Genomic DNA, 11,932 nt, shown 5'->3' on the forward strand with positions numbered 1-11,932 from the left:
GGTTTTTTTTTTTTTTTTTTTTTTAAGGGGGTGGGTAAAAATCAAACAATAATCTAATTACAACGAGCATATACCAGAGCCTTGACTTAAATTCCTGCATTTTGGCTTCCTTTTCGAGTTGGGTAAAAGTAAAGTTAGTTTTGATGTAAAAACCCTATAATAAAGATTATTGTACACAAGCAGACCTTAACAGTTATGTGGTTGAAGGACTAATAATCCGAAAGAGTTAGGTAAACCGTAGACATCAACCGTTAAGTGATCTCATTATTTACATATAATAGTTTGACTAAAATATTTGAAGGGGTTATATTTTCTTTGTTTTATGAGATCAAGATGGGAAAAAGTCATTAAAAATTTCATAGGAGAAAATATATAGCTCTTGCTTACTTGAGTAATCTTTATCTTTATTAATGAAAGAAACTACTAAGCGCAGACAAAGGAGAATTCCAATTTAATCTTCACTGAAATCTTATACCAAACTTTTCTTAAAACAAAATTGTTGAATAATTGAAAGGAAAAAAATCTCAATGAAGAAAAATAATTGAAAAGAAGCCAAAAAACATCCCCCAACCGCAAAAGCAAGAAACACAGCTCCTCCAAGTTAGATTATAAGAGCTTTGCTACAGGGACCCAAAATATGGGATTAATAGGGAGGAATGATGACCACCTCATTATCCAATAGCAGGGGGACACCTCACTTGTCCCCCCTATTGATCCCATATTTTGGGTCCTTGAGGAATTTTTCATCTAATAATGACTATTATACTTACTCATCTTAGAAGCAAAAATACATGCATCAAAATCTTTAATTAAAAATCCAACCCACCGTTTATTACTTCCAAAAAACTTTACGGGCCAGGATCTGATAATGAACAGACTATTGAGCATTCGATATTGCACCATATTTATTGAGTTTTTATATTGGTCTCCCACTCTTTCATATTTCGAGAATAGTCTCCAAAATCTTTATATTTTTTATTGGTTCCTCAAATCTTCATATTTTGAGATTGTTCCTGTAAATTTGTTAAGTGCTTTGAAATTAGTCCCCAGAACCTTTCAATCCGGTGCTAACAAGAGGGGCTAATTTCAGAACAATTAACACATTTATGGGATTAACTTAAAAAAAACTGAAGGTTTTGGGGGACTAATTGCAAAATATGAAAATGTGAAGGACTAAAATAAAAATATGAAGCATGTAGGAGGCTAGAGAGAGAGAGAGGGGATCTTTGTTGATAAATTAAATGGTTTTTGCCGATATTAGTAATATCGGCAAAAACCATTTAATTTATCAACAAAGATCCCCCCTCTCTCTCTCTCTTCTGCTCTTATTCCCACCTCCGGTGACCGCACACCTCATCTCCTCCACAAAATCCCAGTCCCCTCGAGTGCGGTCACCGCCCAACTCCACCATTAAAAAAAAATGGCCGCGGTTTCTTCACCCTCGTCGGTCGCTAAAGACTCGACCGTCGCTCTCAACTCATCCATTTTCGGCCGCCGATTGCCCTTACGTTTTGAGAAATTACGGGTGAGTCCCTCGGAATCGCCTTCGTCTTCGATCTCCTGCTCCAGGACGAAGCAGGCGGCGGCGGCCGTCGCCGGCGACCGTCGCAGGGGTTTGGCTGCGGCCGGACTCTTTCGGGAGGTACGGTAAATTTGGCGGGAAGTATGTACCCGAAACCCTAATGCACGCCCTTACTGAGCTTGAGGAGGCGTTTCGTTCGCTCGCTAAAGATGAGGACTTTCAGGTGATTTTGAGCTGTTTTAGGGTTTTGTTGGAGCGCTGTGATTGAAAAAACTGGATTTTGATGAAAATGGGGAAACTTTTTATTTTTAATGGCTTATACATAGGCAGCGTTTATTCTAACCGGCACTAGATTACATTTGGTGTATGACTTATTTTTGTTCCTTGGAGTTAATTGTTGAGTGGAAAAGTTGGCTTCTTTTTTTAACGTGTAAAGCTATTGATATGTGGCGTTGAAATCAGTTAGCTAGATTGATGTCTCTTATTTTAACCTCTCCTGATTCAACCCTGGTTAATTTTGGAGTTACTTACCGTTGGTCGAAATTTTGTTGAAATCTGCTTTAGAATTCACTCGGAAAGTTTGATGGGTTGAATCTTGGTCAGTAAGAGGAGGAGAAGTAGAGTTAGGGCTTAATCCCTACCAAATAGTCATAAGATTGCCGATTCAAAAAAAGAGGAATTACCCGGTTCTTACTGGGGCATGAGCACCCCATCCTAAAGATTCGTCAATTTCTTTAGCTGACTCTGGTAATGTTTTTATTCCTCTGCATTTGGTCGTCTCTGAAACGATAACATAGATAAATATGAGATCCTTTAGCTTGCATGTTTTTCTACCGCCTCCGGGCTGTTCATTTGTGCTTTGTCTTCTCTTCCCCCGTTGTAGAGAGAACTGGATGGTATTCTCAAGGACTACGTTGGACGCGAAAGTCCTCTTTACTTTGCGGAAAGGCTCACCGACCGTTACAAACAATCTAATGGCGAGGGACCTCTCATATACCTTAAAAGGGAAGATCTAAACCACACTGGAGCGCATAAGATAAACAATGCAGTAGCACAAGCTTTGTTGGCGAAGCGACTTGGAAAGAAGCGGATAATAGCTGAAACCGGAGCTGGTCAGCACGGAGTTGCAACCGCTACTGTTTGTGCAAGGTTTGGCTTACAATGTGTTATTTATATGGGTGCTCAAGATATGGAGAGACAGGCTCTTAATGTTTTCAGAATGCGGCTTCTTGGGGCAGAGGTTAGAAGTCATCAACTTACTAATAACACCATCTCTTGATATCACATGCATTTATCTGTATTAACTTGTCCAGTAAAGGTCATTCATGATTTTAAGAATTTGTATTTATTATTTCCTTTAACATGCAAGTGATGGATTGTGTGGAACTTGATTCTGCTCGAGTCATCAGACTTGTGATTGTCTTCAATTACAACTTTATACTTGACTGTTATATTGTTCCATCAGGAGGCTGTTGCTTTATAGTATTTTACTGATGTTTTATTTTCATGGTTAATTGCGCAGTGTATTCAGAAGTGGAGGTAATTTTCTGTGTTTTTTGTGTCGGCTGGGCGTGGCGGAGCAATTTTGTATGAAAGTTGAGGGTAGAGAACTATGTTCTGTTTTAGACTCTTTAGCATCTATGAGCTTCATGGATGGATTGAACTTGAAATAACATTTTTTTTTTAATGTTACAAGCTTTGGAAACTCAAAAGTTTCATAATAGATTCTGAGTCAACAGGTTATGTAATAATTGGGCAAGTTCTTGTTTGTGACTTCTCAATGTTAAAATTGATGTTATTTGCCTCAAATGCACTCTTCATGCCAGTCTCAGTTGAAAAGATCCATAATTTGAAGGGGTTAAAGCATTGAAAACCTGATGTTATTTTAGTTTTTCTTAGTTGTTTTCTTTTTTAACAAGGGGTGACTGATGCCTCATTTTCTGCTATATCTGTAATCACCATGTTTTGGAAAGTGCTCCATTATTCTCTTAAGATGAAACGTGGACAAACAAACTCTGTAGAATGTGTTTAGTTTCTTACATCCAATCCTTGCATTTATGTTATTCAGTCGCTTTAACATTTTATAGGTGAGAGGAGTTCACTCTGGAACTGCAACCCTGAAGGATGCAACATCAGAAGCCATAAGAGACTGGGTGACCAATGTAGAAACAACCCATTACATTTTGGGTTCAGTTGCAGGTCCCCATCCTTATCCAATGATGGTAAGAGAATTCCACGCGGTGATCGGCAAAGAAACAAGAAAGCAAGCAATGGAAAAATGGGGAGGAAAGCCAGACATTTTAGTTGCTTGTGTTGGTGGAGGCTCAAATGCAATGGGGCTCTTCCATGAGTTTGTTGATGATAATGATGTGAGATTAATTGGAGTTGAAGCAGCAGGGCATGGTTTAGATAGCGGTAAACATGCTGCAACTTTGACTAAAGGAGAGGTTGGGGTTCTTCACGGAGCTATGAGTTATTTGTTGCAGGATGATGATGGGCAGATTATTGAACCTCATTCTATAAGTGCTGGGTTAGTTTGACATACGTTCTAGTTAAATTTTATTTTCACTGATATGATGTTGAACTTATATCTCTCTCCTTAATTATCAGTTTGGATTACCCTGGTGTGGGACCGGAGCATAGCTTTTTGAAGGATATTGGACGTGCTGAATATTATAGCGTCACTGATGAAGAAGCTTTGGAAGGTAACCGATAAAATATCCTATTTTAAATCTTTTTTTTTTTGCTTGTGATATTCTGTGTCATCTTTTTGTTGTTAGATATAACATCAAAACTTTATTTGAATTATCTGGATGCCTGTGATAAATTTTTAAATTACATTTACAAACTTGCCCTCTCAGGTTCCAATTTGTCTCTAGATCCACCCACTGATTATTCTCATCACACCAATTAGTCTGAGACCCAGAGACCTTTTGATACCTCTTGTCAACAATTAATTTGCTGCCGCTTCTTCCACCACCGAAATTATTTTATCAAAATCAGTCATGCTGTTTTAATATGTGCCTTTCATGTTTAATATTTCACAGAGACCTAGGAAGCGATCACAGGTGATGACATACCATTAATGTTCGTGTGAACTTCATAGAGTTCATATATTTATCTCCTATCCAGTGGTCCCTCTTTCACGTAAATGGAGTGTTTTCTTGAGTTAACTTGTTTGAATTCTAAGATCTAATTACATTCTTGGATATAGACTTCTTCAGACACAAGAAACCTTTTGCTAGTTTAGGCCTTGTTTTGCAGAAGGTAAGGTATGAGAAGTTTTGAGCTACCAACTATACTTGTTATAATAAGTGGCTGGAAACCGAGCTTTCTTATTTCCATGTTCTCAACCGGGGTTAAACAGAAATGTCTACCTCTTCCCCAACAGTGCCTTGATATGTTTATGTGTAGTTTATCGAAGATAGGCCGATAGCTGGTACTTGGTGAAGAGTCTAGTTTCTGAATGTTTGATATCTCACATTTGTTCATCATCTGCACCTTTTCCACTAGCATTGGCCCCCTGCTGATCAATTCTTTGTGAATGTACTCAGCGTTCAAGTTGCTGTCAAGATTGGAGGGCATCATTCCTGCGCTGGAAACTTCGCATGCGATAGCCTACTTGGAAAAGCTCTGCCCGACTCTTGCCAATGGGCTGCGGCCGGACTCTTTCGGGAGGTACGGTAAATTTGGCGGGAAGTATGTACCCGAAACCCTAATGCACGCCCTTACTGAGCTTGAGGAGGCGTTTCGTTCGCTCGCTAAAGATGAGGACTTTCAGGTGATTTTGAGCTGTTTTAGGGTTTTGTTGGAGCGCTGTGATTGAAAAAACTGGATTTTGATGAAAATGGGGAAACTTTTTATTTTTAATGGCTTATACATAGGCAGCGTTTATTCTAACCGGCACTAGATTACATTTGGTGTATGACTTATTTTTGTTCCTTGGAGTTAATTGTTGAGTGGAAAAGTTGGCTTCTTTTTTTAACGTGTAAAGCTATTGATATGTGGCGTTGAAATCAGTTAGCTAGATTGATGTCTCTTATTTTAACCTCTCCTGATTCAACCCTGGTTAATTTTGGAGTTACTTACCGTTGGTCGAAATTTTGTTGAAATCTGCTTTAGAATTCACTCGGAAAGTTTGATGGGTTGAATCTTGGTCAGTAAGAGGAGGAGAAGTAGAGTTAGGGCTTAATCCCTACCAAATAGTCATAAGATTGCCGATTCAAAAAAAGAGGAATTACCCGGTTCTTACTGGGGCATGAGCACCCCATCCTAAAGATTCGTCAATTTCTTTAGCTGACTCTGGTAATGTTTTTATTCCTCTGCATTTGGTCGTCTCTGAAACGATAACATAGATAAATATGAGATCCTTTAGCTTGCATGTTTTTCTACCGCCTCCGGGCTGTTCATTTGTGCTTTGTCTTCTCTTCCCCCGTTGTAGAGAGAACTGGATGGTATTCTCAAGGACTACGTTGGACGCGAAAGTCCTCTTTACTTTGCGGAAAGGCTCACCGACCGTTACAAACAATCTAATGGCGAGGGACCTCTCATATACCTTAAAAGGGAAGATCTAAACCACACTGGAGCGCATAAGATAAACAATGCAGTAGCACAAGCTTTGTTGGCGAAGCGACTTGGAAAGAAGCGGATAATAGCTGAAACCGGAGCTGGTCAGCACGGAGTTGCAACCGCTACTGTTTGTGCAAGGTTTGGCTTACAATGTGTTATTTATATGGGTGCTCAAGATATGGAGAGACAGGCTCTTAATGTTTTCAGAATGCGGCTTCTTGGGGCAGAGGTTAGAAGTCATCAACTTACTAATAACACCATCTCTTGATATCACATGCATTTATCTGTATTAACTTGTCCAGTAAAGGTCATTCATGATTTTAAGAATTTGTATTTATTATTTCCTTTAACATGCAAGTGATGGATTGTGTGGAACTTGATTCTGCTCGAGTCATCAGACTTGTGATTGTCTTCAATTACAACTTTATACTTGACTGTTATATTGTTCCATCAGGAGGCTGTTGCTTTATAGTATTTTACTGATGTTTTATTTTCATGGTTAATTGCGCAGTGTATTCAGAAGTGGAGGTAATTTTCTGTGTTTTTTGTGTCGGCTGGGCGTGGCGGAGCAATTTTGTATGAAAGTTGAGGGTAGAGAACTATGTTCTGTTTTAGACTCTTTAGCATCTATGAGCTTCATGGATGGATTGAACTTGAAATAACATTTTTTTTTTAATGTTACAAGCTTTGGAAACTCAAAAGTTTCATAATAGATTCTGAGTCAACAGGTTATGTAATAATTGGGCAAGTTCTTGTTTGTGACTTCTCAATGTTAAAATTGATGTTATTTGCCTCAAATGCACTCTTCATGCCAGTCTCAGTTGAAAAGATCCATAATTTGAAGGGGTTAAAGCATTGAAAACCTGATGTTATTTTAGTTTTTCTTAGTTGTTTTCTTTTTTAACAAGGGGTGACTGATGCCTCATTTTCTGCTATATCTGTAATCACCATGTTTTGGAAAGTGCTCCATTATTCTCTTAAGATGAAACGTGGACAAACAAACTCTGTAGAATGTGTTTAGTTTCTTACATCCAATCCTTGCATTTATGTTATTCAGTCGCTTTAACATTTTATAGGTGAGAGGAGTTCACTCTGGAACTGCAACCCTGAAGGATGCAACATCAGAAGCCATAAGAGACTGGGTGACCAATGTAGAAACAACCCATTACATTTTGGGTTCAGTTGCAGGTCCCCATCCTTATCCAATGATGGTAAGAGAATTCCACGCGGTGATCGGCAAAGAAACAAGAAAGCAAGCAATGGAAAAATGGGGAGGAAAGCCAGACATTTTAGTTGCTTGTGTTGGTGGAGGCTCAAATGCAATGGGGCTCTTCCATGAGTTTGTTGATGATAATGATGTGAGATTAATTGGAGTTGAAGCAGCAGGGCATGGTTTAGATAGCGGTAAACATGCTGCAACTTTGACTAAAGGAGAGGTTGGGGTTCTTCACGGAGCTATGAGTTATTTGTTGCAGGATGATGATGGGCAGATTATTGAACCTCATTCTATAAGTGCTGGGTTAGTTTGACATACGTTCTAGTTAAATTTTATTTTCACTGATATGATGTTGAACTTATATCTCTCTCCTTAATTATCAGTTTGGATTACCCTGGTGTGGGACCGGAGCATAGCTTTTTGAAGGATATTGGACGTGCTGAATATTATAGCGTCACTGATGAAGAAGCTTTGGAAGGTAACCGATAAAATATCCTATTTTAAATCTTTTTTTTTTTGCTTGTGATATTCTGTGTCATCTTTTTGTTGTTAGATATAACATCAAAACTTTATTTGAATTATCTGGATGCCTGTGATAAATTTTTAAATTACATTTACAAACTTGCCCTCTCAGGTTCCAATTTGTCTCTAGATCCACCCACTGATTATTCTCATCACACCAATTAGTCTGAGACCCAGAGACCTTTTGATACCTCTTGTCAACAATTAATTTGCTGCCGCTTCTTCCACCACCGAAATTATTTTATCAAAATCAGTCATGCTGTTTTAATATGTGCCTTTCATGTTTAATATTTCACAGAGACCTAGGAAGCGATCACAGGTGATGACATACCATTAATGTTCGTGTGAACTTCATAGAGTTCATATATTTATCTCCTATCCAGTGGTCCCTCTTTCACGTAAATGGAGTGTTTTCTTGAGTTAACTTGTTTGAATTCTAAGATCTAATTACATTCTTGGATATAGACTTCTTCAGACACAAGAAACCTTTTGCTAGTTTAGGCCTTGTTTTGCAGAAGGTAAGGTATGAGAAGTTTTGAGCTACCAACTATACTTGTTATAATAAGTGGCTGGAAACCGAGCTTTCTTATTTCCATGTTCTCAACCGGGGTTAAACAGAAATGTCTACCTCTTCCCCAACAGTGCCTTGATATGTTTATGTGTAGTTTATCGAAGATAGGCCGATAGCTGGTACTTGGTGAAGAGTCTAGTTTCTGAATGTTTGATATCTCACATTTGTTCATCATCTGCACCTTTTCCACTAGCATTGGCCCCCTGCTGATCAATTCTTTGTGAATGTACTCAGCGTTCAAGTTGCTGTCAAGATTGGAGGGCATCATTCCTGCGCTGGAAACTTCGCATGCGATAGCCTACTTGGAAAAGCTCTGCCCGACTCTTGCCAATGGCACAAAGGTTGTTCTTAACTGCAGCGGAAGGGGCGACAAGGATGTCCAAACTGCTATCAAACACCTGAAAATGTGAACCTAAGATTGGACACTGTGTTCCCTGGCACGGGCAGCGCAGGCTGTCTGGAGAGTATTAGTGGTAATACTGATAACATCCCCTGGTCCCTAGTTCGATTCGGTATCCAACAAATGAAAATAATAATAATAGATACAGATTGAACATTGTGTTGTAAAACAGATTAATAATAAGAACCCTCATTTCAGGTCCATTCTTTTTCTTTTCTTTATATATATATCTGGAATCGTTGCTATTGATGTTCGATCTCGAAGAGAAGGAAAAGATCTTCGAAAAGTGGGTTTTTACGATCCGATACAGAATCAAACTTATTTAAACGTTCCCGCTATTCGTTATTTCCTTGAAAAAGGTGCTCAACCTACAGGAACTGTTCATGAAGATGGGAATCCTTGTCATAGGAGGGGATTTCCTCATTGCCGCCTATGTGGCACAATCCTCACCATCCTCATAAAGTAGGCACAAATCTCCTCCTATGGTGGGGATTGTTACTGAAAATTTTCTTCCAGTATCCTTGGTCTTCTTGTTTGTTTCCTTTGCTGAATATACACAGCAGGAAAGTTGGGTCTATGAAGATTCTGTTCACTTCTTGTTTTGATAAGGGTGATTAGTAATTTGCTAAATTATAATTGTTTATGGTTTGAGTCACTGAAAAAATTAACCACTAAATTACGCCTTGATAACAACATAGAAACACATTTTTCCCGCGGACAAATTTTCAAAACCATCCAGTTTTGAAATTTATTCCCAAAAAAGACTATTTTCAACTTTAAATACAAAAAGCAGACCCAGTAACAAAACTTCACGGGAGTTCAACTCCCGTGAAGTTTGATTTTTTTTTTTTCAAAAACAGACCCAGTTTCATCCAACTGGGTCTGTTTTTATAATTAAAGTTGAAATATGTCGTTTTTTGTAAATAAATTTTAAAAAGGGATGGTTTTGAAAATGTGTCCTTTTTCCCGCACACAAGGCAATCTGCTACAGTGGCAAACAATGAGATTATTCTGAGCATTTTCAACGCAAGGTATTTCCTATTTTCCTTTTCTTTTTTTTATTCTTTTTTTTATCATTATACTTAAATTTCTTTTCTCCATCCCTTCTTCCTCGATTTGTCACTGTCATCATGAGGCCACGCTATCAATTGGATCACCCCTCCTTTTGCTCTTCCTTTATCTATATATATGGTAGATCCATTATCTGCCGGAATTAGAGGTATAATCAATTTAGAATTAAAATAAATTACGAATCATAATTCATTGAAAATAAGGGGGTGTTTGGTTCAATTTCTAGAAATTATAGAAAATGTTTTCCACCTAAAATATGATTTCCTTGTATTTCTTAAAAAAAATTATAAGAAAAGTTTTGAGAAATCAAAAAATACCAATTTTCTTGTTTTTTGTACTTTGCTTGTTTGGTTCAAAACTAGAAAATAGCTCATAACTTTATAGAAAATAACAAGATTTGGTAGATTTTTAATTAAATATGGTATGTGTCAGATTTCTGGTGATTTCCTCTCATTTTGAGAGGAAATTGTTTTTTGTAAAATTTGGTAGGTTTTGATATTTTATAGAAAATATTTCTGTAAATTTTTTGTTGAACCAAACACAATTTACAGAAATCTCTGAAAAACTTTTAATTACAAATTTACCATTATCAGATGTTTTGAGAAAAGTTTTTTCAAAAAGTGTGCAACCAAACAGCCCCTTAGCATACATGATGTATTGCAGCCGTGGCAGCGTTAAAAAAGAAAGAAGGGGAAGACACCAAAATAGAAATAACATATTTATTGAAGATGAATTTAGATTATAGTAAATAGTTATCAATTAATAGTGGTAAATTTAAATAGTAGCCATATTAGTAAGATGCATAAAGTATATACTAATTGATTATGGAAAATTACCCAACATCATTCTACCGAGGTATCTCATTTTGAAAAATCATTCCAGTCATCCCCTTGAAATATCCCACTCTGAAAAAGTTTGTTCCTATTTAATTAACAACCCCTAGTAGAACGTTCCGGTAAGATAATATATTGTTTAAAACAGATACGACCAACCGTTAATCTTATCTACTAAAATTAAAATCAACTGATTAGTCACTTAAAAGTCCATTCAATCTACTCCCGGACAAATTTTCAAAACCGTCCCATTTCAGCTTTTATTTGCAAAAAACGACCTATTTCTAAGATATTTGCAAAAACCGACCTGGTTTCAGCCTCAGCGCTGAAACCAGGTCGGTTTTTGAAAAAAAGTTTCCGAAACTTCACGGGAGTTGAACGTGAAGTTGAACTCCCGTGAAGTTTAGCAGCTTTTAATTAAGCTGTTAAACTTCACGGGAGTTGAACTCCCGTGAAGTTTAACAGCTTAATTAAAAGCTGCTAAACTTCACGGGAGTTCAACTCCCGTGAAGTTTCGGAAACTTTTTCTCAAAAACCGACCTGGTTTCAGCGCTGAGGCTGAAACCAGGTCGGTTTTTACAAATGGGTTGTTTTTTACAAATAAAAAATCAAAAAGGTCTCTTTTGAAAATTTGTCCATCTACTCCCCTATATAAATGGAGAACCCAAGATTCACTATTTATGATACAGTAAATGTTACAATAATATTATTAATGTAGGGACCAGGAATTTTTAAAAAAAATTATTGTACCACACGGGAATACTGTAGTATTTTTATAAATCTATAGCAGAAATGGAACTGTAGTAATTCAAAAAAAATTAATTGTACAGATTATTGTAGCAGAAAAAAATGATATGCCGTGTTTTGCACGGTGTTCACGACCAGTGAAGTGGAAGGGGGAAAGAGCCAAAAGAATCGAGCGAGGAATAGTTAATTTGAGGAACTAATAAGCAATTTCCAAGATCTAAGAGACCGATGCGATTAATGAAGATGTAAAGGACTATTATGCAATTATTGAATATTCAAGGGGGAAACGGGAAAAAAACCCCAGTTCAAATCTAAATCCAAATTTCAGTCGGAAACAGGAGATGGAAGCAAAGCGGGTCGGGTCCTTGCGGCCGGTGGAAGCGGCCGGCTTTCCTACACAAGCCCACCCCTCTCTCTCGCTATACTATATTCGGCCTTCATCGTCCTCGATGCTCGAAAATTTCTTGGGGGGGATCGAGGG

General features: G+C 37.7%; 2 protein-coding genes across 3 annotated transcripts; both read left to right on the plus strand.

Moving 5' to 3' along the window:
- On the plus strand, window positions 1,292-5,241 carry LOC109847979 (tryptophan synthase beta chain 1-like). The gene is given in 7 exon segments (XM_020417212.1): window positions 1,292-1,590; window positions 1,592-1,745; window positions 2,406-2,762; window positions 3,610-4,052; window positions 4,133-4,227; window positions 5,077-5,179; window positions 5,223-5,241. Coding segments are annotated over 7 exon segments (1,341 nt in total). The 5' UTR covers window positions 1,292-1,420.
- Window positions 1,584-9,021, plus strand: LOC109848233 (tryptophan synthase beta chain 2, chloroplastic). 2 transcript variants are annotated; one of them, XM_020417649.1, is made up of 6 exons: window positions 1,584-1,651; window positions 5,210-5,303; window positions 5,964-6,320; window positions 7,168-7,610; window positions 7,691-7,785; window positions 8,635-9,021. In XM_020417649.1, exons 2-6 carry the CDS (start codon window positions 5,241-5,243, stop codon window positions 8,808-8,810), a joined length of 1,134 nt encoding a protein of 377 aa, XP_020273238.1. In that variant the 5' UTR covers window positions 1,584-1,651; window positions 5,210-5,240; the 3' UTR covers window positions 8,811-9,021. The 2 variants fall into 2 exon arrangements, with proteins under 2 accessions (XP_020273238.1, XP_020273237.1); XM_020417648.1 differs by lacking the exon at window positions 1,584-1,651 and having other exon boundaries at window positions 5,178-5,303.

This window comes from Asparagus officinalis, chromosome 7, assembly GCF_001876935.1.
Source record: "Asparagus officinalis chromosome 7, Aspof.V1, whole genome shotgun sequence".
NCBI lineage: Eukaryota > Viridiplantae > Streptophyta > Magnoliopsida > Asparagales > Asparagaceae > Asparagus > Asparagus officinalis.

What these genes read in the sequence shown, in the direction of transcription:
- LOC109848233 (XM_020417649.1), top strand. Translation starts at nt 5,241, where the DNA reads ATGCACGCCCTTACTGAGCTTGAGGAGGCGTTTCGTTCGCTCGCTAAA. An exon ending in TGCGGCTTCTTGGGGCAGAG is followed by an intron (nt 6,321 to 7,167) that starts GTTAGAAGTCAT and finishes AACATTTTATAG; the next exon opens with GTGAGAGGAGTTCACTCTGG. An exon ending in CCTCATTCTATAAGTGCTGG is followed by an intron (nt 7,611 to 7,690) that starts GTTAGTTTGACA and finishes CTTAATTATCAG; the next exon opens with TTTGGATTACCCTGGTGTGG.